The sequence below is a fragment of the Cajanus cajan genome, chromosome 11, assembly GCF_000230855.2.
Source record: "Cajanus cajan strain Asha chromosome 11, NIPB_CcT2T_4, whole genome shotgun sequence".
In the NCBI taxonomy this organism is placed as follows: domain Eukaryota; kingdom Viridiplantae; phylum Streptophyta; class Magnoliopsida; order Fabales; family Fabaceae; genus Cajanus; species Cajanus cajan.
In genome coordinates, this window is record NC_138527.1 from 24051170 (window position 1) to 24077383 (window position 26214).

General features: G+C 35.7%; 2 protein-coding genes and 2 non-coding genes across 4 annotated transcripts; 2 read left to right on the forward strand and 2 right to left on the reverse strand.

Moving 5' to 3' along the window:
* The first annotated feature begins 5492 nt into the window (after nt 1-5492).
* On the forward strand, nt 5493-6680 carry LOC145953455 (uncharacterized). The gene has a single exon (XM_083067414.1). The coding sequence runs from the start codon at nt 5493-5495 to the stop codon at nt 6678-6680; it is 1188 nt and encodes a 395-aa protein (XP_082923540.1).
* A 552-nt stretch (nt 6681-7232) lies between these two features.
* Nucleotides 7233-7883, forward strand: LOC145953456 (uncharacterized). Its single transcript, XM_083067415.1, has one exon. The coding sequence runs from the start codon at nt 7233-7235 to the stop codon at nt 7881-7883; it is 651 nt and encodes a 216-aa protein (XP_082923541.1).
* A 16594-nt stretch (nt 7884-24477) lies between these two features.
* On the reverse strand, nt 24478-24556 carry LOC114915158 (small nucleolar RNA R160). The gene has a single exon (XR_003803086.1). It is a non-coding gene; the product is annotated as a small nucleolar RNA R160 (small nucleolar RNA).
* Nucleotides 24557-24830: 274 nt separating this feature from the next.
* LOC114915157 (small nucleolar RNA R160) lies at nt 24831-24911 on the reverse strand. Its single transcript, XR_003803085.1, has one exon. It is a non-coding gene; the product is annotated as a small nucleolar RNA R160 (small nucleolar RNA).
* Nucleotides 24912-26214: the final 1303 nt, after the last annotated feature.

Here is a 26214-nt window from a genome sequence, read left to right on the forward strand (position 1 = left end):
ATTTTCGTGCACTGTCCAGGAGGACTCCCGATCTGGAGGTCATCGAGCTCGTCGATGGGACTTGGTCGCTCATCATGGGAGTCGGACCTCGGGTCGAGGTCGGTGATATCCACGTGGGCGATGTGAGCCACTGAGGGGGGATCACTCAGGTGACGCTCGTCGGATGAGGAGACCTTGAGGCTTTCAGCATAGCACTGCCGGGCTGTCTTCTGATTTGCTTTGATGGAGATAATCTTTCCATCAGTCCCGGGGAATTTCATGGTGAGGTGCGGGGTGGACACCACTGCTTCGAGTTGATTTAACGTCGGCCTCCCGATGATTATATTATAGGAGGTTCCGAAGGTTGTCAGCAGATCCACGTACCCTCGAGTGTGAACTCGTTCTCCTACAAATCCAACTAATGGCTCTGTGTGAGGCTGGATAAGGGAGTGAGGGATATCTAACCTGAGGAACGTTGGCCAATAGAGGACGTCAGCCGAGCTTCCTTGGTCAATCAACGTCTTGTGGACCTCCTAGTTGGCGACCTCCACGGCGATGACCATCGGGTCATCCTGATTGGGGCTGACGCCAACGTAGTCGTCGTCAGTGAAGGTGATTGGAGGCGAGCTTTGATGCGAGGTCGAGGTAGCGGAGTGGACGTTATTGATGCTGCGCAAATGTCGTTTCCGCGCCGAGCTGCTATAGCCTCCCCCTACGAAGCCACCTGCAATTGTGTTAATGACGCCCCGCAAGGGGGCTGACCCTGTTTCCTGGCTTACCTCGGCCTGTACTGCGCCGTCGGTGTTTTGTTGAGAGCCAGAGGGTTGGTCCGTGCAGGCTCCTGAACCGCGACCTCTGCCTCTTCCTCGTCCACTGTAGCCTCCTCTATGACCCTGATGTCGTTGGACATATTGGCCGAGGTGACCTACCTGGATGAGTTCTTCAATACGGTCTCGGAGTGTGCGACACTCTTCAGTGGTGTGATCGTGGTTTCGGTGGTATCTGCAATGTTTGGACTTGTCCGCACTGTTGGGAGTGTGACCTGGTGGTGGCAGGGTGAGCAGATTGCTATTGCTTGCCTCCTCCAGGATGTGAACTCGGGGCATATTTAGGGGAGTGTAGAAGTCGTATCTCCCCCCTTGCTTGTCCGAGCAGTTTTCTTGAACTGGCTGTCATTGGTGACCTTCATCTTGTCTTTGTGGCCACTTTCGGACTTTGCTTGTGACTTTCCGCGAGCCTGGTCACGGAAGGGAGAGTGTTCTTCCATTTGGATGTACCCAGCAGCACGGGCACGGAGCTCGTCCATATCGCGAGGAGCTTCATGACACAGACTGTCGACGAACGGTCCGGGCTTGAGTGCCATGAGCATGGCGAGCAGGGCGACCTCGGGATTCAAATTTCGGATCTTTACCGAGATGGCGGCGAATCGTTCCATGAACATCCGGAGTGGCTCGTCGTCACTCTGTCTAAGACTGGCTAGGGCAGCTGATGTTATGTGATGAGGTCGGCTCGTTGCGTACTATGTTGTGAACCGTCTGACCAGGGTGCCGAAGCTGTTAATTGATTCGGCAGGTAGCTGGGTGTACCAGTTGAGCACGGCCCCTTTGAGCGAGGTCAGAAAAACCCTACACAGGATAACATCCTCATTAGTGTAAAGATTTACCTGTGTGGTATACAGATTGATGTGCTCGTCTGGATCCGTGGTGCCGTCGTAACGGTCGATGTGGAGAGGCTTCCACTCGAAAGGGAAATGTGTTTCCATGATGCCGTCCACAAAAGGATGACAGCGGAACGTCGCCTGATTTCCCATGACGTGGGCAAGAGCGTTGCTTACGTCATCTGCCGACCTGTTGGTCGGTATGTGAGACCGATGTGTGGCACGCCTGGGGGTTGGTGCCCTAGCCGCTGTTGGCGATTGAGAAACCGAGTGCCCTTCCTCCTCATGCAGGTTGCTTTGTTGAGGGGGTTGATCAGAGGGACGCCGAGGGAGTTGAGTGCGAATACGCTCGTTCTCGGCGTGTAGTGCTACTAGGTCAGCCTCATTAGCGGTACGCATCGCGGCTAGGTCAGTTTCGTGCTTGGCACGCATACTTTGTAGATCTGCGGCGTGTTGTTGCCACATCTGCTCGACCTGCTCGATCAGTCGTCTAAATGCTGCTTCGTTATCCATGTTAGTTATGTGATCTAGGTCGTCTGTTGCGCGTTTGCTATGGCTTTTGGTGAAAACCATAAGCGTGGCCGATAAGAGCTGTCTTGATCGGCCTCACGGTGGGCGCCAAATGTTCTTACTAGGAATCCGAGGTAGGGATGATCCGCTAGGTAAGATCGGTGAGCCTCCTTCAGGATACTTTGATGCTCCAAGATGGGGGTGGTACCTGCAAAAGAGACTCCGATGCCAAAGTTAGGGTTTGTGGGAGTATGAGTCTCGTATAAGTAATGCACATACCTTGGTGTGAATTAGGGTTTCGTTGGGCCTTGGGCCTGAGATCAGTTATGATCTGATTAGATAGCGGATCTCGTCTAGACCGAGATCTCCCAGCGCATGTCCGAGGTCATCCTGCGCTGTGATACCGAGCTCGAGCTCGGCATAGCGGTACGGATAGTACATTATTATTATTATAATTATTATTATTCGTGATATAAAATTATTATATATTATTATTATAGTACAAATATGAGATTGTATATTTGAGGATGACTTAAATGAATTAATTTGTACAAGTTATACTAACAACATATATATACATTTCGGTAGCTTACTCATCAGAACTTCACAGTTAAGCGTGCTTGACCTGGAGTAGTACAGGGATGAGTGACCTTCTGGGAAGTTTCCTAGAAATTGCACAAGTAAGAATAAAACACGCTAAACAGTGAAATATCGTGAAATAGAACCCTTGAGAGGCCAAGTATGAGGATTGTTACATTAATAAATTTATTAAAATTAAAAAAAAATTATAATTTCTGACGGGTAAAAAAAGGGTCATAATATTAATTTAGAGGCAGTTAGTGCGACAGTTGATGAAAATGTTAATATAGAGGCAGTTAGTGCGTCGGGTGCTTCAGGGGTCGCAATTCCAATTTTGTGACGGTTTGTGCAACGGTTCTGATAACCTTCGCAAAATTGCCTTCTGACGGATAATTCTGCGACGGTTTGGGAACCGTTGCAATATTGTCTTTGCGGCAGTTCTAACCGTCGCAATGTAGGTCATATAACCGTCGCAAAATCGTCATTTTCTTGTAATGCTTATTTTTTTTTTTTTACATTTATGTTGATAGTAGTTTAGTGACATTTTAACTCAATTCGATTAGTATTTCTAATGCATAAGTAGTTATGACTTTGAGTGAACCTTGCATTTCACTGATGGATAGTCTTTTATGTTATGCTTATATTTGGATATTTTGGATTGCGCTTGGGATTTTTTTGTTTAAATGCTGATTGAATGTTTGTGGTTGTTCTCATGTTTTTTATTTCATGATGCATTCATTATTTTTGTACGGGTAGGGATGTTTAGCCACCTTCTTATCGGTCGCTGAAAGGCCGAATCAGGTGGCCGATTGCCAATCGGTTACCTGGTTCGACTCATCCCTATTAGTTATCGTTAATAAACCATCAAAGGTTAATTAGCTGATTAAGAAGTATTACCTAGCACGGTAAGTTTTTACAGGGCCCATAAGGTCCAGGGCCCATGAATGTCAGTATAAAAAGCTCAGGTCAAAAGGTAACGTCACTGTTCATTAATTACCCTAGATTTCTGTGCCCGTGCTGACTTGAGCGTTGGAGTGCCTTTTGCAGGTACAAACCCTTTCACTCATATTGGATTGGAGCGTTCGTTCGGCCTTCAGAACACAGGAAGACTATTGGTGTATCCTTATACAGGTACATTTGGCGCCCACCGTGGGGCCGAACGAAGTTGGTTGGAAGTTTGTTGAGAAGAACGATGTCGATAACTAGGAGAACAAACATGCAAGATCGTCCCATTGAGGAGCATGTGGAAGTGGTGGATGAAACCGATCTCTCTGAAACAGTGCATTTGCTGAAACAAGAAATGGAATTAATGAAACAACAAAGAGAGAAGGATGCAAGAGAGCTTTCGGCCTTGAGGGCTGAGAATGAAGCGTTGAAAAGTCAGGATACAACATGGAAACCTACTTATGTTACTAACACACAAACTCAGGGATCGTACCAGTCTCACGCGGTACATACGTCGGCTCCTCATGCTTCGGCAGTAGCCCCTGAGAAGTTTCCTTCAGCTTTACCCACTGTGGGTCGTCCGGCAGATATGACCACTGTCGGATCACACCGGCATCCTTTTACCCCTTCCATTATGCAACTCCCTTTAATGGATAATTGGAAGGCTTTGCCCATTGACAAATATGATGATACTACTGATCCTGATGAGCATTTAGATGTTTTTCTGACACAGGTAACCTTGAGTACAACAGATGATGCTGCGTTGTGTAGGATTTTTCCCACGTCTCTTAAGGGCAGAGCTCTCAGTTGGTTCACTCGTCTCCCACCCAATTCCATTGACTCGTTCAACACATTGTCTTCACAATTTACTATTCAATTTGCGACAAGTCGCCCTCATAGTCTAACAACTTTGTCTCTGGTTGGTATCAGGCAGGATAAGAAGGAGTCTCTTCGGACATTTATGGATCGGTTTAATAAGGCTGCGTTGGAAATTCGAGATCTTAATCCTGCTGTTGCATTGCATCATCTCACAACCGCATTAAAACCAGGACCGTTCGTTAATAGTATCTGTAAAAAACCTCCTTTGGACATGAATGATTTAAGAAGAAGGGCTGATAAATATATGCAGATGGAGGAATTGGCAGAATATCGTAGTCAGGCCCGAGCTGAATCTTCTGGCAAGGTAGACAAGCAGATAGAACAACCATACAGGGGGCTAGGGAAGGAGATATCTCTTCGGGATCGGCCTAGTCGGGGTCCAAAATACACTCAATACACTCCACTCAACACTAGTCGTTCGGTAGTACTTGAACAAGCTTTGGCTTCCGAAGTGTTAACAATTCCGAAGAGAGCATCCACTCCACCACGGGCTGATACTAGTAAATCTTGCCGATATCATCGTAATCGGGGACACTCAACTGATGAATGTGCGGCCCTTAAAGACAAAATTGAAGATTTGATTAAGCAGGGTAAGTTGCATAACTTTGTGGACAGGTCAGGTTCGTCCCAAACTCGCACATATCAACCCAAATATCAAGATCGGTACAGGCAAGACCGTTCCGATAAAACCTCTGATAGAGCTCGGCGTGAAAGAAGTAGATCACGCGAACGAAAAGATGACTCGGCACCTTCGCATAGGAGAGTCATTAATACTATTGCAGGGGGATTTGCGGGTGGAGGCACAACTTCTTCGGCTCAGAAGAGGCATCTTCGAGCCATCTGATCGGTAAATTCCATTCATGGACAGCCTTCTCGGCGGTTACCAACAATAACATTCACCGATGCTGACTTCAAAGGCATTGATCCAGAGCAGGACGATCCGATGGTTATTAGTGTAGAAATACACAATTGCATCATCAAGAAAACATTGATCGACCAGGGCAGTTCGGCGGATATATTATATTGGAACACATTCAAGCAGTTGGGTATTTCTGAAAAAGAATTGCTCCCTTATGATGATCCGTTGGTCGGCTTTGCAGGAGAAAGAGTCAGTACCAGGGGATTTATAAAACTTTTCACACGATTTTGTTTTGATGAAAAGGAAAGTAGAGAGGTTCAAGTGAAGTATATTGTGGTTGATGCTAACACTTCGTATAATATTCTCCTCGGCAGACCATCTTTAAATGCATTAGGGGCCATTGTCTCAACGCCACATTTGGCAATGAAGTTTCCGTCTGACAAAGGAAATGTAATTACAATTCATGCCGATCAAAAGGCTGCTAGGGAGTGTTATTATGCTAGTCTACGTGTCGAACCGATGGAAGAAAGGAAATCGAAATCAAAAAGAACACACGACGTGAATGTTTCGGCATTAGTAGAGCAGCATGTATGGGATCTTGATCCAAGAATGAACAACAAAGAGCGTGTGGAGCCAGTAGAGTCAAAAGTACATTTCCAGATAGGTGCATATCCTGACCAGGTTACGTACATCGGTGCCGATATGAATGAGGAACACTGTTCGGCCCTATGTAGGGTTATAATGGAAAATAAAGATCTTTTCGCATGGACGCCTTCCGACATGCCTGGAGTGGATCCCAAGGTCATGTGTCATAAGTTATCAATCTGTGCCGAGGCTAAACCAATTGCGCAGCGTAAAAGGAAGATGGGGACAGAAAGAAAGCTTGCAGTTGAAATGGAGGTTGCTAAGTTACTTGATGCCGGATTTATTCGGGAAGTCCACTACACTACTTGGTTGGCGAATGTGGTGATGGTAAAAAAGTCGAATGGGAAGTGGAGAATGTGCACTGATTACACAAGTCTCAATAAGGCATGTCCTAAGGATGTCTATCCGCTCCCAAACATAGATCGATTAGTTGATGGCGCCTCGGGTCATGGAATTTTAACTTTTCTTGATGCTTATTCGGGGTATAACCAAATCCCCATGCATACCCGAGATGAAGAAAAAACAGCTTTCATCACTGATTCGGCCAATTACTGTTATCAAGTAATGCCTTTTGGGTTGAAAAACACAGGGGCAACATATCAGAGATTGATGAACAAAGTTTTTTAGTACCAGATAGGTAGGAACATGGAGGTGTACGTAGATGATATGGTTGTTAAATCCATAAATGTCGATCGGCATGTGCTAGACTTATCAGAGGCATTACAGTAGTTACGCAAGTATGATATGAGACTCAACCCGGAGAAGTGCGTGTTTGGAGTGTCTGGGGGAAAGTTCCTCGGCTTTATGCTGTCGGCAAGGGGTATTGAAGCTAATCCCGACAAATGTATGGCAATCATCAACATGATAAGTCCTCAAAGCCTTAAACAGGTTCAGCAGTTAACAGGTCGGCTTACAGCGTTGTCACGATTCCTCCCTTGTTTGGCCGAAATAACCAAACCTATTGTGGCATTGCTGAGAAAATCAAAAAAGTTTGAATGGTCTGACGAATGTGAAGAGGCCTTTCGAACTTTAAAGGAGCGTCTCGGTTCGCCGCCTATACTGTCAAAACCCAACTTGCAGTTACCGATTGTGGTCTACTTGTGTGTCTCTAATGATGCAATAAGTACCGTTCTAGTTCAATAAAAAGATGGACAACAACCTATTTATTTTATTAGCCGAATGCTACAAGAAGCTGAAACGAGGTACCAACTTTTGGAAAAGGTGGCACTAGGCCTTGTCCATACCGCTCGGCGTCTCCGACAGTATTTTCAGAGTCACCACGTTGTTGTTCGAACCAATTGTCCGATATCTAAGGTATTGCGCAAACCAGAATTGGCAGGAAGAATGATGGCTTGGTCGATTGAGTTATCGGAGTTTGACATTGTATTTGAGCCTCGAAGGTCGATCAAGTCTCAATATTTGGCAGATTTTGTCAATGAATTACAGCCAAAGGGCTGTTTTGAGAATGATTTATGGACGATGCATGTGGATGGTTCTTCTAATAACCAAGGCAGTGGAGCTGGTATAATTTTAGAAGGACCTACAGGATTAGTTCTTGAACAGTCGTTACGATTTGCGTTTAAAGCCTCAAATAACCAAGCTGAATATGAAGCACTGCTGGCAGGGTTAAGGTTGGCCCGAGAAATTGGGGTTAGCCGGTTGGAATGCTGGACAGATTCAAAAGTTGTAGCCGAGCAAGTGAATAATAATTTTCAAGTAAAAGATGCGAACTTATTGAAATATTATCACTTGTTTCAAAGAATGCGTGACACATTTGAAGAAGCTCAAGTAAAGCACACGCCCAGAGAGCGTAACAGAAGAGCAGATTAGTTGGCTCGGTTGGCAAGTAGCACTCGAAAACCCGGCCAGCTGAGAACCACGCTACACTTAGACCTTGAAGCTCCAAGTATGGTCACTGCCGAATGTTTGGCAACCGAGAGGTCCAGTCGGACATGGATTACTGATATGGTAGATTATCTTCAACATGGAAGAGTGCCGACTGACTCATTGGCTGCTAGAAAGCTTCGGACTCAGGCTGCTAGGTATACCATGGTGGTTGGAGAGCTATACAGAAGAGGATTCTCGGTCCCATTGTTGAAGTGTGTTGAGGCCGAACAGGCTGATTATATTCTAAGAGAAATCCATGAAGGCATATGCGGTTTTCACTCGGGAGGAAGAACTTTGGCTGCCAAGGTGCTTCGCGCTGGATACTATTGGCCTACTCTCCGGGATGATTGTTTGAAGTTTGTCAAACATTGCACATCTTGCCAACAACATGGAAACCTCATTCATGCTTCGGCTGAAGAACTTCACGGCATAAGCTCACCGTGGCCATTCGCGATGTGGGGTATGGACATTCTAGGTCCCTTCCCGATCGCCAAAGGACAGTGCAAGTTTCTATTGGTAGCTGTGGATTATTTCACAAAATGGGTCGAGGCCGAGCCACTTGCCAGTATCACAGCTGCCAATGTTCAAAAAATTTTATGGAAAAATATCATTACTCGCTTCGGCATCCCATATGCACTTGTTACTGATAATGGTTTACAGTTCACCGATCAGAAACTTAATCGGTTCATCCAGGATCTCGGTATCAAGCACAGGTTTACCTCGGTTGAACACCCGCAAGCTAATGGGCAGGCCGAAGCAGCAAACAAAGTAATACTTGGCGAACTGAAGAAACGGTTGGGGGATGCTAAGGGAGCTTGGGCGGAAGAGTTGTTGGAGGTTCTATGGGCTTACCGGTGCACGCCCCAGTCCACGACTAAAGAAACACCATTTCGGCTAACATACGGTACCGACGCCATGATACCTGTGGAGGTCGGAGAACCATCTTTTCGAAGAATACATTTTGATGAAAATACCAATGATATGTCTCTCCGAGCGGAAGTGGATATGGCGAACGAGGTTCGTCTCAGAGCAGAAATCACAGCTGAAGCTTGCAAACAGAGGATGGCTCGTAGATTTAATTCTAATCTTATCAGAAGAAGTTTTAAAGAAGGCGATCTGGTATGGAGAGCACAAGGATCGGCGAGGCGTAATCCGAAAGAAGGAAAGTTGGCTGCTAATTGGGATGGCCCATTTCGGGTCCGGCATAGCTTGGAAAACGGTGCATATAAATTGGAAGAACTTTCGGGCAAGGTCATTCCGAGAACTTGGAACGCATCTCATTTGAAGACATATTATAGCTAGTATATGTTGTAACAAGATCTTGTGTAAATAGATGGTGTACTCTTTTCCTTGATCGGTCTTTTCTCCCCTTATAAAAAAGTGAAAAGGGGTTTTGGCCGATGAGGTTTTTAATGAGGCACCTGTTAATGAAATCTATTCAGTTCTTCCATTCTCATGGCTCAATTTTCGATTCTTCGCTACTCAATCAACGCAACAGGCTTCCCTCCCGAGTTGTTCAACTCGGCCAAGGATGTGCCTTAAAAAGTATCGTAACAGGCTTCCCTCCCGAGTTGTTCAACTCGGCCAAGGACGTGCCTTGAAAGACTATCGTAACAGGCTTCCCTCCCGAGTTGTTCAACTCGACCAAGGATGTGCCTTAAAAACTATCGTAACAGGCTTCCCTCCCGAGTTGTTCAACTCGGCCAAGGATGTGCCTTAAAAAGTCTTGAAACAGGCTTCCCTCCCGAGTTGTTCAACTCGGTCAAGGATGTGCCTTAAAAAGTCTTGTAACAGGCTTCCCTCCCGAGTTGTTCAACTCGGCCAAGGATGTGCCTTGAAAAGTCTTGCAACAGGCTTCCCTCCCGAGTCATTCAACTCGGCCAAGGATGTGCCCTAAAAAATATATGTATATTGTAACACGCTTTCCCCACAAAGTACAAACCGAAGCATATCAGTTCGGTTTTATCAAAAGAACAAGTACAAGCCGAAACAAGTCAATTCGGTTTTATCAAAAAAGACATACAAACCGAAGCATAATAGTTTGGTTTTATCAAAAAAGATGTACAGGCCGAAGCGTATCAGTTCGGTTTTATCAAAAGAACAAATACAAGCCAAAACAAGTCAGTTTGGTTTTATCAAAAAAGGTGTACAAACCGAAGCATATCAGTTCGGTTTTATTCAAAAAGTGTTACCAGCCGAAGCTTAGCAGTTCGGTTTGACCAAAAATGAGTTCCAAACCGAAGCATATCAGTTCAGTTTTATCAAAAACACACGCCGAATCAAGTCAGTTCAGGTTTTATTTAAAGAACATATTTCCGGTATATATCTCTTTGGTTTTATTAAAGCGAAATTCGAAACAAACTCGTTCAGTTTTATGTACGCATACAAATGGTTACCCATTCGGTTCTAGATACGAATGCAAGTGGTTAATCTATTCGGCTTTGTGTAAGAATTCAAGAAGTGTATCTTTTTAGTATTTGTTAATAATTAACGAATAATAATTCAAGGCAAACTGCTTAAGAAAAACGATTTCATTCAAAAGAAGAAGGCTCTATCGGCCTTCAAATTACAAATAAATCATTTCTATTACAAAAGAAAAATAATAACTCTTCCGGCGTTCGGGTGGACTCAACTCCCATAACGGTATCAGGATTTCCCTCGGTATCGTTAGTAGGGACAGGGTTCTCCTCATCCAGTGTATCTTCCTCGGAGGTCTCGACACCATCTTCTACTTGGGGGGCAGTGTTAGGATTATCATCATCCAGTTCGGCTCCTTCAGGCATATCGGCAAAAGACATCAAGGACCCTTGATAGAAATCCTGAGTCATGTCAAACTCAAAACCTTCTTCAAATTGACCGAAATGCTTAGCCTGACGAACGGCCTATTTGAATCCAGCCTCATGTTGAGCAATGATTTTTTCTTTAGCTTGCTCTTTGAGGGTGTCATATGCAGCCTCGGCCTCCTCCAGTCGGCGATGCCCCTCATTAGTTATTTTTTGAAGTTCTAGACGAAGGGTATCATTGTCACGCCGAACAGCATCTAACTCGGCAGCAAGATCCCTATTCTTGGCAATCACCTCTTCATTGACTGAAATTGCTTCGGCTGCAGTTTTTTCGGCCTCCTCAAGATTTTGTTTCAAAGTTTGGACCTCGCCGAGAGGTTCCATGGCGAGGTGATGAGCCAGAGCTAAAGAGCGTGTCTGTACCTCGCAAAATAATCTCCACTTTGTTCTCACATCCAAAGATGATAAAAATTCTTGCCCAAATGGAGAGACAAGATCAGATCGAATCACCGATTCGGAGGGAGTATCCTCGCTCAGAAATGACCGAGACATCAATGGAGGAGGCACCACAATAATGGTTCGGTTCGGAGAAGACTCAGGCATTGACTTAGCCTTCTTGGATCGCTCTGGTTGATCGTCAGAGCCCTTCCTTTTCTTGTGTTCTCGGGCGACTTCCTTCCCCTTTTTGCCCTTCTTTTTGCGTTCTGGAGGAGGGGGCAATCGTTTATCAGTGTTGGGACGGGGGGAAGATGCAACAGCCGAAGTGCCGATTTCCCCCGACTGCCGAGCCTCCTTCACTCTTGCAGCAAGAAGATGTCGAATATTCAGGTCATCAGCACCACTCTTAACCATGATTCCTGCAAGAAAAGTTAAGTAAACATCAATAGGAATTATGATGATAAAGGTGAGAGGACAGCAGCATACCAATTAGGTCGGCCCACCAACGAGGAGACACTATCAAATTGATAAGAGAAGCGTCGCCCGTTCGGCCGTATGGTCACTCGGAAAAATCCGGCCTTGAAATTCTTATACGATGAAGTAAAACTATCCAACAAAAGCCGATCGCTTACTCGGCTTAGGGAGTGCCATTTCGCCAAAATAGTCGGTCGGGACGAATAGAAGTATAGAAAAAGAAGTGGAGAAGGTTTAATATGGAGACATTTGCACAGGTGTTTGAAGCCCTGTAGTTGCACCCAGCTGTTAGGATGCAATTGAGTAGAGGCCACGTTCAACACTCTCAGCACTCCTATAGTAAACTCGTCAAATGGAAATTTGACTTTGAGATCCCGAAGAAGACAGTCATATATGTAGAATGATTCCATCTTTCCACCACTTTGATCAAGGCAGACCATGTCAGGGTTTGGAAAGGCATTATTTCGGCATGACCGAATCCGAATCGGGTAGGGATTTTTGTTGGTATCAAAGTTCAGACAGTTTGTGTAATCTATAAGATTAGTAATCATCTGCGTATCTTGATACCGAGAATAATAAGAAGTGACTTCCCCGTTCACCCATTCGTATCCAGGCACATCGGAGGGGCCGTATCGTTGACGGGTTGCTACCCGAGTTGTTTTTTCTTCGACTTCTTCACTTCCACTAGTAGAAGTTCCTTCTGAAGAATCGTTGCCTTCATCTAGTATTTCGGCATCAATAGGGGACTGAGTCAATTTGGAGTGGCTTGATCTACTGGACGAGGACCCCTCGGAGGACGATGACCGAGAGCTGTCAGCCGAAGAACTTGAAGTATCAACCATGGTAATAAAAACTTACCAATCTCTTCACAAAAGCACGAGGGACAAGCGGATCGGCTCCTAAGCGCTCGGATTAGCACAACTCGGATTAGAATAATGCGTGCGAATGGCCCTACAGTTTAATCTATTTATAGATTTGAAGGAAAGCGAGAAATTTTAAAAGTGTTGAAAACTTATAACCGTTTGATTTCCGAGATCCAACGGTTATAAACGCGCGCCTCTTCATCTTACCCTAACCGCCATCTCCATTTTACCCTTAAAGAAAAATCCGTTTTCCTTCAAGGATGGGGGGCAGTGTACGGGTAGGGATGTTTAGCCACCTTCTTATCGGTCGCCGAAAGGCCGAATCAGGTGGTCGATTGCCAATCGGTTACCTGGTTCGGCTCATCCCTATTAGTTATCGTTAATAAACCATCAAAGGTTAATTAGCTGATTAAGAAGTATTACCTAGCACGGTAAGTTTTTACAGGGCCCATAAGGTCCAGGGCCCACGAATGTCAGTATAAATAGCTCAGGTCAAAAGGTAACGTCACTGTTCATTAATTACCCTAGATTTCTGTGCCCGTGCTGACTTGAGCGTTGGAGTGCCTTTTGCAGGTACAAACCCTTTCACTCATATTGGATTGGAGCGTTCGTTCGGCCTTCAGAACACAGAAAGACTATTGGTGTATCCTTATACAGGTACAATTTTAATTGTGATTAATGGTTGTGACAAGATGTATGCCAACTTTTGAAAACTAATGAATTAAACCGTGTGAGTTGTTGAACTTCAGAATTTATTCCTATTTGAGAGCCACCATTCATGACATATAATTGATTTTGCTTGAATTTTGATACCAACTATTTCACTTGCATGTGTACATATGATAAGGTCATTTGTCTTTAAGTTTTATAATCGTTTGAGCCAAATAGCTAACCTTGCTTTGAAAAATTAAAACCTTTGTGCAAACCTTTGGACCTTAAAAGAGTTTATCTTCATTTTTAGAACCTTGACCCTTAATGAAAAACAATTGACTATCTCACTTTGAGCTAAGAGATCTAGAACAAAAATCCCAGTCATTGATTTTTAATATTTTATACAAGTTTGGGAGAAATTATCATATTGGAATGAACTAATCTTGTAAAAAAAAATTGAATTGGAATGAATTGAATTAATCTTGTAAAAAATTGGAATGAACTACTACATCTATTTGTATATATAAGATTCAAATACCTGAGTCATCAAGATTAAGAAAAATATTTAATATAATTGATAATAATAAATTTGTCTTACTTTTATAATTTTTTTTTCTAAAATAAACTTTATAATTTATCTCTCATAATTAATACTCATATTTCTCTTAATCAATCATAGTGCATGTCATATATTATCTCTCTCTCTCTCTCCTAATTACTATTGTTCTATATCTCTTAACTAATTAGAATATGTACCTTTTAAAGATCCTATAACTAATGAATTTCACAAAATTAAGTACACATATATTAATTATGAGTACTTTAGTCTAAAAATAATTAATACATAAAACAATATGAATTGAGTCAATATCTAAAAGAACAAACAATTATTCTAAGTTGAGTCTTATAAATAGGGATAGATGTAATATTTTATAAAAAAAAAATAAACTAAACTATTTAAAAATCGAACTAAACAAAATTGAACTATTTTCATAAAATGGAGAAAAATTTAGATGTTTTAAAAATAGCCTAGCGGGTTAGGCTAGAAAAAAAATGATTTGAAAAAAAAATTGGGCCAATTTGGCTAGAGTTGACCTATCGAACCACTAATTTTCAAGCTCGAAACAAAAATAGGCCTAGTATTTTTTTTTATATTTTCTTTAGTAAATTTAGAAAAATAAAATAAAATTAAATGGGCCAATTTGGCCTATATCGGCAAATCAATGAATCAAAATAGTTCAATTCAAAGCATCAAAACATTTCAGTTTAGAGCACCATAATAGTCTAGTTTAGTTAAGATTATAGTCTAGTTCAAACTTTTAGAGTATAGTTCAATTTAATCTAGTGAAGTAAAAATAATTTGGTTAAATCCATCTTAACTGGTTTCCAAATTCACTTTAGTTTAGGAAAACCTTTTTACAGTCCAGTGTAGTTTTTATAAGTTTAGTTTAATTTATTTTCTCCACCTCTAAAACATTGTGTTGATTTTATATGTTTAATATATCACTAGTCGTTTATTTATTTATTTATTTTTGTTTGATAAAGAAGGATAACTTATCCCTAGAGCTGTCAAAATGAGCTTGGCCCGGTGAGCCAACCCGGCTCACCACGGGTTCGAGCCGGGTTGGGTTGAAAAAAATTTGAAAATTTCAATACGGGTCAAATTTGAACCCGGCTCACTAACAACCTGGCTCACCCGGGTTGAACCCGTGGTGAGCCGGGCTGGCCCACCAACCCGTGATTAATTTTTTTTTTTTTTAAAATACAATAATTATTGGGCCATGGTGCAGTCTAACATGAGACAATAATGATTTAATGTTGGATTGTGATTAGTAATTTTTATGATTTTGGATTGTATTTGAAATTTAAGATGATTTTGGATTATATTTGAAGTTTAAGATGATTTTGGATTATATTTATCTATTTGAGATTATTTAGATTTGATTTGATTGTATTTAAAATTATCATTTAATGTTTGGGATGAATGATTCATTTATGGGTGTCTTAATTAAGAATCTCAGATTTTTAAAATAAGTTTAAATTTTTGGGCTTTAGTTGTATATTAAGAAAAAAAAATGAAAAAATTTATTTTTTTTAAAGGTGAGCCAACCCGTTTAACCCACCAACCCTTAGTGAGCCAGGCCGGATTCAATTTTTTTGAGCTTATTGATAAATGAGCCGGGTTGGGTTGGCCCACCAAATGGCCAACCCGTGGTGGGCCGGACCGGGTAGCCCGTTTTGATAGCTCTACTTATCCCCATCAAGTCGATCCATATATGAGTAAAGTGGTCATTTTAGTCTCCACTTCATGTCCAAGTTGAATATTGAATTTCAATCTTTAGTTAAGTAACACGAGTACACCGAATCATATTTGTGCTAATAGCTACTACAAAAAAATCCCCTTATATGTACCTACACACAATGAATGTTAGCATATTTTAATAAATTTATTTTTAAAATATATAGATATAAGTTATAGCGACCTATAATGCTTGATTCCATAATTATTAGTGTATAGATATATGTTACAGTGACACATAATATTTATTATTAAATATCATTTAAAATTAATATTAAAATTATATATTAATATATATATATATAATAGATTTATATAACACTTTTTTATGTACCACTAAAAGTCATATTTCTCGTAATGGACCTTTGGTTCTCACATGTCATTTCTAGTCCTATTGATGCTTAACATTTCTTAATGTTAGTGTTTCTAAATTTGAAAAGAAAAGTAGCCATACTCATTGGAGAATTTCTCTCGAGCATTTGCAAGCTCGAACCCTTTTGGAAGAAAAAAAATCCATTACTTTAAGTGAATGATGTACTAATAAGTAATAAACCCTATACTGACTAATGTGAACGACAACCTATGTTGCAATTAAAATATAGGAAATTATTGAAAAATGAGATTTAGTTTTAAGCACGTTCTTTGGACAAATTTATTGATTTTCAAAACACAACTTGGACGACAAAGTACTAAACTATAGGTATAAACATCTAATCAACAAATGTAACGTCTATGTAAGGTCAAGTTAGTTGGGAACAGTCTTCAAGGCGATCTGGCTTGGCTTGGGATGCTTGCAAATGCAAGTTGCCCTTAATTACATGCTTAGCTACTAATCTTGTAGACAAAGTAACTGTTTCCAGTTTGGAAGACATACTTATTTAATTTACGAAACAACACTATTCTAGCTTCTAAAATCAAAGACTAACTACAACTAATTAGGCAAAACAATTCTAGGTTTAGGTTTATTACACTTTTAGGCTTTTACCATAAAAAAAAATTAAATTATTATTTAACCATGTGCTTTATTTAATGCTATTAATAAAATGTTATAATGATAATCACAAATGTTTAAAAGATCAAACTCTTATAGTTTAACTCGAACGTTTCTGCATGTATTTACCACAAAAAGTAATTAATTTGAGGGTAATTAATAAAATTTGTTATAAATAATTGTACATCATTATCCATGTGTAAAGGATTTTTTTATTTTTTTGTTATGTTCACTCTCATAAAGAAAATTTGAATAGAAGGCATTTTAGTAAGTTTCACAATTTAGTTTTTTGAACGACAAAATGTTAAGCAAAAGACAATTTAAAGAAAACACGTTTATGCATCATTAAAAAGTGACTAGGTACCAAAGACACATGCATTTAGCAAAAGGAGAAGGTGCGAAAAACTATTTTGTGTTACAGCATTCGAAACACGTATTTACCGTACACAACACAAGACATAACGATTGGGATGCGGAAACGAAGCTTGTACGAATGTACTCACTTAGTGCACACACAAAAAAAAAATCTCATAACAGTAGGTCTACCTACGTAAAGTTAAATCTTAGATAATTTTATTTTATTTAATATAATTATTTTAAAATATTTTTATTTAATTAAGATCCTATTTTAAATGACTATTTGTTATTTGTAATATTAAGTTCCAATAAAAATAATTAAAACAAAATCAACCTAGTAATAGAAAAGAGAATAATATAAACAAAATCTTAGATTGAAATCTTATGTCGATATTATAATTTTTATTGATAAAAAAATTAATTAAGATTAATATTAGTAAAATTAAATGATGATAACTAACTATCTTAATTAACACACAAGTTAGTTAATTTGCATCGATTCTTATAACAAGCCGTCTAAAAAGTGTTTTCTAAATCAATTTATAGTAATCAATATAAAATGTCATTCCAATATTACAAAAATGTCATTATTTTGCATAATGCATCGATCTTTTTGAATCCAATATAAATTTCCAACGTAAAAAAATATATACATGCTATTATACAAGTCTAGATAATACAATGCATTATACTAATAAGTAATTTTATTGATACAAAATATTAATACATGTTATCAATACATCACATGTTAATATAAAATATTGTAATATTAACATTGTCCTTGAACATGTAAACTTAGGTCCTATTTAGATAAAATTTTCATAAACATTTATAAAAAGAGGAAAAAATCCCTTAATTAAAAGTATTATTTGGAGAAACTAAATAATTTTAACTTCTTTTAAAAGAAAAATTAAACTTATGCATAAATGATTTTAATTTTTTTAAAAAAATACTTTTTTCTTTTCTTTTAATGTATGCTTTAACAAAAAATTAAATTATCCAAATATACCTTAATTTGAATTTTAATGCTCACAACAAAACTTATTTTAACGTTTGAGAACTTTTCACTATTAAATTTTCGCTTAATCTTTTTCTTTTTATTTATGAAAATCAAATATGATACTAAAAGAATTTACAATACTTAAATTTCATGTGAGTTGATACCTTACTTTCTGTTAATACTGATATTGCATCAAAAAGTACTTCACCTTTTTAATCAAATAAAAAAAAAATGTATATGTTAGTCATCATTGTGAAGTTTCTCCGATGATACCAAAACGAGGGAAACACAGACAATAAGAATATTCAGTTATTAAAAAAAGTCATTTTTACAGACTTGTATATATTTAAAATTTAAAATAATACCGTACTATTTTGTACACTTGAAAGCACAATCTAATTTTTTTTGTACTCAATAATCCAAGCAATGTACTTCTTAAAAGCTAATTAAGGTAGCTAATTGGAAGTTGGAACAATCTCTGATACTGTTAGCTGGCCGTATATGTCCGTACTGCACCCAAAGCTGTACAAAGTCCACTCATAAAAAATCCTTTTAATATTTTTAACTATACCACTTGATTAATTAAGGACTTAAACAAAGCACCACTTGATAAAGCATATCTCTTTAGTATCCTTTAAATCTAAAATTAATAATAACAATAAAACCCTCTGATTAAAAGGTTAAGTGAAGGTTTTAATATGAGATGTGTTTTCAATCAATGAGATTTAATCACTATTTTTATATATATTAAATACTTTGTATCAATATTATGGTTAAAAAAATATAATATGGTTTCATTTATTTGTATAAGTGCTGCATTTAGTCATCCAAAATGATTATGCATGTTATTGACTAAATATTTGTAAAATTAATTTTAGGTTAGAATTTATTTTGATGTTTAGAGATTAATGTTTATATTTTTATTTTAAAAAATAAACGGATAATAAAAGTTAATATCAAATTTTAATTATTTGATGTAAAAGTTACCTTATCAATTTATTAATTTGAGATCAAACATACATATTCATATAAGATTGTATGAACAGGTATTCTAACCTAATTTTATGACTTAACATGAAACTAAACTCGCTTCACGTATTGTACTTTTTTTTTATTTTTTTATAATCATTAGTCAATATAATAAAAGAGAAATATTAACAGCATTTTATTCTTGACATTAAGTATTATTTGTTAAAATTCATCTAAAGTCATAAAATCAGGAGAAAATTTATTAAATTAAGAACGAGACTTATCAAATTTTGTAATAAAAAGGTGTTTGAAAAGTGTGATAGAGAGTATTTTTGTGATGTTTCTCGTGATGAAACTTTATGTTTGAGACACTGTCCACATTTTGTTCTCGATTGTTCTGTGTACATTTGAAAAGTTATGGAAGTGGAAAATGGTGAAAAGAGAAGTGGAGGAAACATGGAGGCAAGAGGAAGTTAAGTGGAAACCTAGAAATGGGTTGCCTCACTAACGTGGTCTTCGAGCAGTCAAAGGTCAACAATTCTGAATATTGAATATTGATTCAAACAAAAGAAAAGGCACACTTAGAGGCACGTGAAGAAGCATAATAAGAGCTTGCTCTTGTTCTTCTAATAACTCACCTCTTACCTAGCCCTGCCTTCTATGCCTCCCTACACCTTCATCGATATTTCCCAATTTCAACTTGTTCGATGTGTTTATTGACCACCCATAATACTCTTACCTACACTATTAAGTAGTAGTAGCAATTCACAATCTCAAAATTTAATTATACAAATGCAAATTAGGTTTAGTTTAATTATACAAATGCAAATTAGGTTTAGTTTTCTTAAATAATGTATGGAGTTTGAGACTTAATATAGGTATACAAATTGTAAGATTATACTTTAAAATTATTACCTTTTAGGTGGTTTTCTTTCTATGTATTTTTAAAAGTGATCACAATTCAAAGAATATATACATTACATTAATAGATATTATATTCACTAAAAAGATAGATGTTGATAAATAGTAACAAATCATCATATTTATCAAATGATTCTCCACTTAATAAATTTGATGATCAGGTTATTAGTATTTATTTTTTTTATAGTATCTGATGTATATATTTCTTAAATTTTGGTCACTTTTAAAAAACACATAAAAGATAAAGGTTTTTAATATAGGATGATGATAATTTGTATACTTGTATTTAAAAACAAAAAAAAGAATGAAAGGATAACTTTTACTAAATATAACCAAACATCAGATTCTCCAACTAAGATTATTCATTCACAGAATTTATATATACTTTACATCAATAACATAATAACCTAAAACCTAGGGTATCCATAGAGATCAATTACTTGTATCTTACTTTCGATATTAAAATTTGTACATGATGCTATCCTACAATTGTATGAAGCAGTTTTGTCTCAACTATGTTCTTGTGCTCGTGGTTGAATATTTCAAGAGCTTGAAGTTCCGCATAAGTTGGTCTTAGATGTGTTGAAGTCTTTATAAGTCATCTTGTACTTTTAGTTTACAAACAATGCAAGCTAATTAAACACATGTGATAGTGTGTCAGGTTAACATCTGTGTAATGCTAATTTGTTTATCAAAATCAGATTTCAGATTTATATTAATGTTCATATGAGAATTAAATTTTTTTATGTTCTCGTTTTTTATTTTGTTATCCGATTCAGTTTCTGAACGTGATTAAGTTGCACTATTCGGTTTTCAAATGTTTAATTAAATAATACCATTCATCATATATATTAGTAGTTATACTTCTTTGGGTTAGCATGACTTTTCATGCATTATGTATAGTTTTGTTTGACCCTCTCGGAATGTGCTTCTATCCCTCATTAGTAAACATAATAAATAAATTTGTCGGCTTCAAACTTGGGTATATATAGTTATACGTGGGGTCCTTCATGTGCCGGTATATATGGTTTGATTTTTTTTTTTTTTAAATTAAAGTTTCAACCAATCAATTTTAATTGGTTTAGTTTAGATCAAATTTACAAAAATAAAAAAATTAGTTGATTCAAACAAAATCAAACCAATCAATGAGTTGGTTTGGTTTGAATTATTGATTTTCTTAAAAAAAATTGTAGATGTTTATTTTTTAAAAACATAAAAATACATTATATTATCTCAAAATTTAAATAAAACCCTAATATTAAAAGAGTGTAAATAGCATTCAAACATAACTAAAAAAATAACGTAAGAAATATAAAATTAAAGTAGTCAACATAATTGAATATAATCTAATATTTGAAATTAAAGTATTCTAATATTTAAAATTATAGCTCTTCAAACATAATTAAATTTTTCTAAGTTATAATTGTTATCTAAGTAGCCTTCTTGTATTCTAATAAAATCATTATGTATTACTTATTAATAAAATCATAATATTAAGATAATAATTATATTAATAAAATAATAATAATAATAATAATAATTTTATTGATTTGATTATCAAATCATTAAATATGCAAAATTAAACTTCGTTATTTGAACCGATTAAAGTTGGATTTAATTGGTTTGAATAAAAATTAAATCAACTTAATTAATTTGGTTTGGATAATTGATTTTATCGCATTGTTTCAATTGACAAACACTCTTAATCTTACATATACTTATTTTTTTTTCTCATTTTTGTGATATTTTTTTTATAAAGAATTAAAAAAGTTATTAAAGAGAGAATTACACTTCAAAGTATAGGATTACAAATGGATGAGGTTAGGTTATATTTAACTTAATTTAGAACTCAACTTGATGAAATATAATTAAAAAATAAAATATAAATTATAATATCAATACAAGTATAAATTATTTGATCAAATATTTTCAAATGATACTAATGACTCATGTCACAAAAATTAGTAACTATTTTTAATAATAGATATTTCATATAAATATCATAATTAAAAAAAATCGTTAATCAATTCAATTATGTGAAATACATGATTTACGGAGATATAAGAAAAGAATTTAATATACTTACAGTAAAAGAATTGCTTTAGAGAATAAAATCAAGTTATTAATTACAAAATTATGGATTGAGATCGTAAGTAAATGTTTTTTTTTTATTTATAATAAACCCATAGGTATTCTTCGTGGACCCAAGACCAAAAGGCCAAATTATATATTTGTTGGGATATTGAGAAATAGATGCCAATAATTACCAAAACCGAACATGAATGTATGAATTATAAAACAAAAACGATAACCTTTTTCTCCTAAAATTAAGTAGTTGTGACAACACTTGTTTAAAGCTTCTGCTTCATGGGCTTGAATTTTTCCCTCAATCGTGAATCATGCAGAGGCACCAGAGAAAAATCATGTGCCCCAAAAGGCACGAAATTTGTATAATGTTCTTAGTTAGAAACTTTCTTGTACCATTGCCTGAATTTATGACTTGTATTAGAGATGATAATTAAATACAAATGTAAGATTTATTGGTAATTGAGTTTATTGGTGATGCACATCTTACACTGTCATTCTTATTATAAATTTATTGACTTTTATAATAACATTTATTTCTTATTAGTTGATAATTTTTTACATCGACAGTGGATCCCATTAAACTCTAGTTAATTATCTACGAAATTTTGTACTTATTGTGATCCCTGGTTTGGATAAATCATATCAGATTTTGTGATTTATCTAACCATAAACCAGCTGATTTTACTAATATTTGTTCAAGTGAACACTTGAATTTATTAAATGACTTTGTTTCAACATTAAAAGAGGGCTATATATAAAAGCCCAGCTTCATATTAAATTTTAGAAAATTGGGTCAGACTGAAATATTTAGGCCCAGACTCATACATTTCTGCTAGGTGAGTACATTTTGAAGTCCTATCTTTTTATTTGAAGTTCTTCCCCAAAAACAAAATCAAGCCCTTCAAAAGCAACACAGGCCCAAGGACTGGTTCATGGATGACCCATTGAAGGAAAAGTATTAACTTATACATAGCAAAGGACACATGGATTACAAGTTTTATTATTTTCATCTTGGCTCTCATTCTTGTATTTTATATTCATTTTTAAGGAGTATGAAATTTGTATCCCTACCTCGTCCTCTTTGAAAATGAAATATACTTACTATACTCATCTTAAATTTACCAAAAAGTTAATTAAATATTATTTTTTTTTAAAAATATTAAAAAAACAAAAAAAATTAACATAGAATAAAAATTAAAAAATTATATTAATTAAATTTTATTTTACATAAATTTAAAATAAAATAAAAATTATATAAATATTAAATAATATTTTTAAAAAATAAATTAAACTTTTAAAATTTAAAACAATTACGAATTCAAGACAAATAAATGTATATTCATCTTCATATCCAATTTAATAAATTAAATATTATCTATATCCATTTCCTTTAAAGTTAAGATAAGTGCATATATATTAAGGGATACATATTAACTTGTCATCGGGTTAGAAGAAGTCATTTTGAAAATAGATTGTTAACAATAGTAAATAACATAGTAGTTCCTTGATTGATTGTTTTTAACATGGACATATTATTTACACTTGTAAGCTCTTGTTGATCAAGCTAAAAATAATTGAGGCCAATTTTATTAATAGATAAACAAATTCAATAGCTCATAATTTGATAAAGGTAATCAAATTTCAAGCGTCTTAAAGATTAGAGTCATATTCCTCCTTGTATTACTCATCATATTATTAATTTGAATTATTCCATTCCTAAACAAAAGAAATTAAATGTATCTCCTTGTAAAAAAAAAAAGATATTACAAATAATTGAATGAAGTACTCTTTCATATAATTTATCTAATAACATTATTAAAACAATGTGAAGTTTTTAACAGAGAAAATTGCAAGATGTTGTTGAATTGAAAAATAGTAAATTGAGGATAGTACCCTGTAATTACATGACAAGAAACTAATAATATATTAAAAATTTTCAAACCAAACACTATTATTTATTGAGTGATTAATCAAAATTCAACTATAATTTAACTTAAAATTTTATTTGTTAAATTAAAGATAGAGAATTAATGATATATTGAAAATCTTTACACTAAACACTGAAGTTTAATAGCTTGACTCAAGATCTTACTTGTCAAAGCAAGAATTTCACCTTTAATATAGCTTGACTCAAGATCTTACTTGTCAAACCAAGAATTTCACCTTTGATATCAAAGCATCTCTTTTTAATCTATCAGCGCACTGCCAAAATGTTGGCGCATTTAGATTTTAGATGACAATTAGAAGACCAAATTGCAATCCTAAATGTCCTACCCTAATTCTACTTCACCTGTCATTTTACAAAGACAAATAAAGAAAGAAAAACCAGGGAAAGAATTTTTGTTGCACCATGCTCGTATAATCTGACAGATTGATGCACATCAGACCAAGAATTTTGGTGCCTCTACACCTAAGAATCCAACCACCATTAGGTGAGATGAAATTATGCCCACAACACAACAAACCACAAACTTTTACTTCCTTTTAGAAATGTGACTAGTTTTAAAGCACCTTGCTCTTTGTTGTGGGTGCAAAGTGTGTCACAAACAACTCAATCCTAACCTAGAGCATCAATATTGATGATTCATCAGTATTGTTTACTCCCATTAGAATTTGACTCCCCTAACTTCATATCATCATATCATGAAAAATAAAACCTCAGCTTAAATGAGAAAACAGAATTGATAATGGCAACAACAGCAAAGCAATCAGAGAACTTTGAAGACCATTTGAAATAAGGAATCCACATCATATTCAGATATTCAAAACTCATCACTTTGCTCTGCCTTCTACAAATTCTTTTCTTTCTTTTTTTCTCCTTGTCTATTGCCAAAAGAAACAATAGCTGAAACCAAAAGCAATATCTAGAGAAACAAAACCTTTGAATTAATATAAAACTGAACCTAACACATTGCAGAAAAAACTGAGGAAAGTGCTAATCATCAAACCCACAATATCACTTGAAAACCCAATCATCACCCCAACACCAAAAAAAACAAGAGACTTCGTAAACGACCCATTAAACGAACAAAGCTAATTACTAAAACACAAAACAAAGCAATCAGAGAACTTTGAAGACCTTATGAATCAATATATCTTCATCAGTTTCAGACATTTTTTGACTTCATCATTTTGCTTTGCTAATTAATTGATTGGTACCAATCATTTCATTGCACACAGGACACTGCGAAACACATAGATTTTTCGGCAAAAAAAAATTGCAAATTGGGCAAAAGAGAAGACACCCAAAAACAAAAAATTTAATTGCCGTGAGTAAATTTTGCACCTAGAAAACCTTATCTCGTAATTTCCTTGCAACTGAACTTGAAGATGCAAGGGGCTACGTGGTGCATCATGTTAACAAACATTGCTAATACACAAACAAATGAAATGACACAGAAAAAGGTACAGAGGCGGCAACACGTTTGTTCTGTGGTTTCATTTGCATAGCCACTGTCTTCATTATATAAGACTAGGAGAGTACATAGTCAATTAGGGTTTCCTTCTTTTTTTATTTTTTATTTTTGGTTTGTTTTGTTTTGGGCCACACAAAACAAAATATTGTTTTACTTATTTGAGTGCAATAATAGTTTTTTTTTTCTCATCACAATCTATACTAATACATAAAAGATACAATTATTTTCGTAATAATTTTTCGTTTTTATAATTATGAACGATTATATTTTTTAATTTTAAGAGAAAAATAAATATTTTTAATAATTATCATTAATTAATGCTAAATAATCTCTCACACTATTATATATATATATATATAATATTTATTTTATTTTTAAAAATATTTAAAGGTATAAAATACCTCTTTCCCCTAAGTATACTAAAGAGAATCATTTGTTGACTGTTGATTTTGAGATTTGTTTTTCAAATATCAAGAAAAAAATACGCATAGAAGGATTTTACTTTGCTTTAATTGTGTTTTTTTTAATAATATTTTTGTATTGCAATCAAGCAATTATAGTCATTAAATATCGTAATTATGTAATTTTTCTTTTCAAATTTTAATTAAATAATTTTATTCTTTTAAGTGTTATAATTATATAATTTTATTTCTTAAGTATCGTAATTATATATATATATATATTATTAAAATTATTAATATATGTAACTTAAATGGATAAAAATTGTATAATTATAAAATTTGAGAGACTAAAATACACAATTGCACTACTCATAAGCTAGAATTGTTTAATTAAAATCTGAGAATCAAAATTGTACAATTGTAATACTTGAAAGACTAAAATTATTTAATTAAAATTTGAAAGACTAACAGATAATTTGAGAGAACAAAAATGCATTTTAAGCCTTTTACTTTTTATATAGTCATCTAAATACAAATTATCATGATAGTTGACGAGTTTAAAAGATTTTACATTATCAAACAATTAAAAAATAGGCTAAAATATATTTTTACTCTATAAAATT

Excerpts from the sequence above, each read along its gene's own strand:
- LOC145953455 (XM_083067414.1), top strand. The coding sequence starts at position 5,493 with ATGGTTATTAGTGTAGAAATACACAATTGCATCATCAAGAAAACATTG.
- LOC145953456 (XM_083067415.1), top strand. The coding sequence starts at position 7,233 with ATGCTACAAGAAGCTGAAACGAGGTACCAACTTTTGGAAAAGGTGGCA.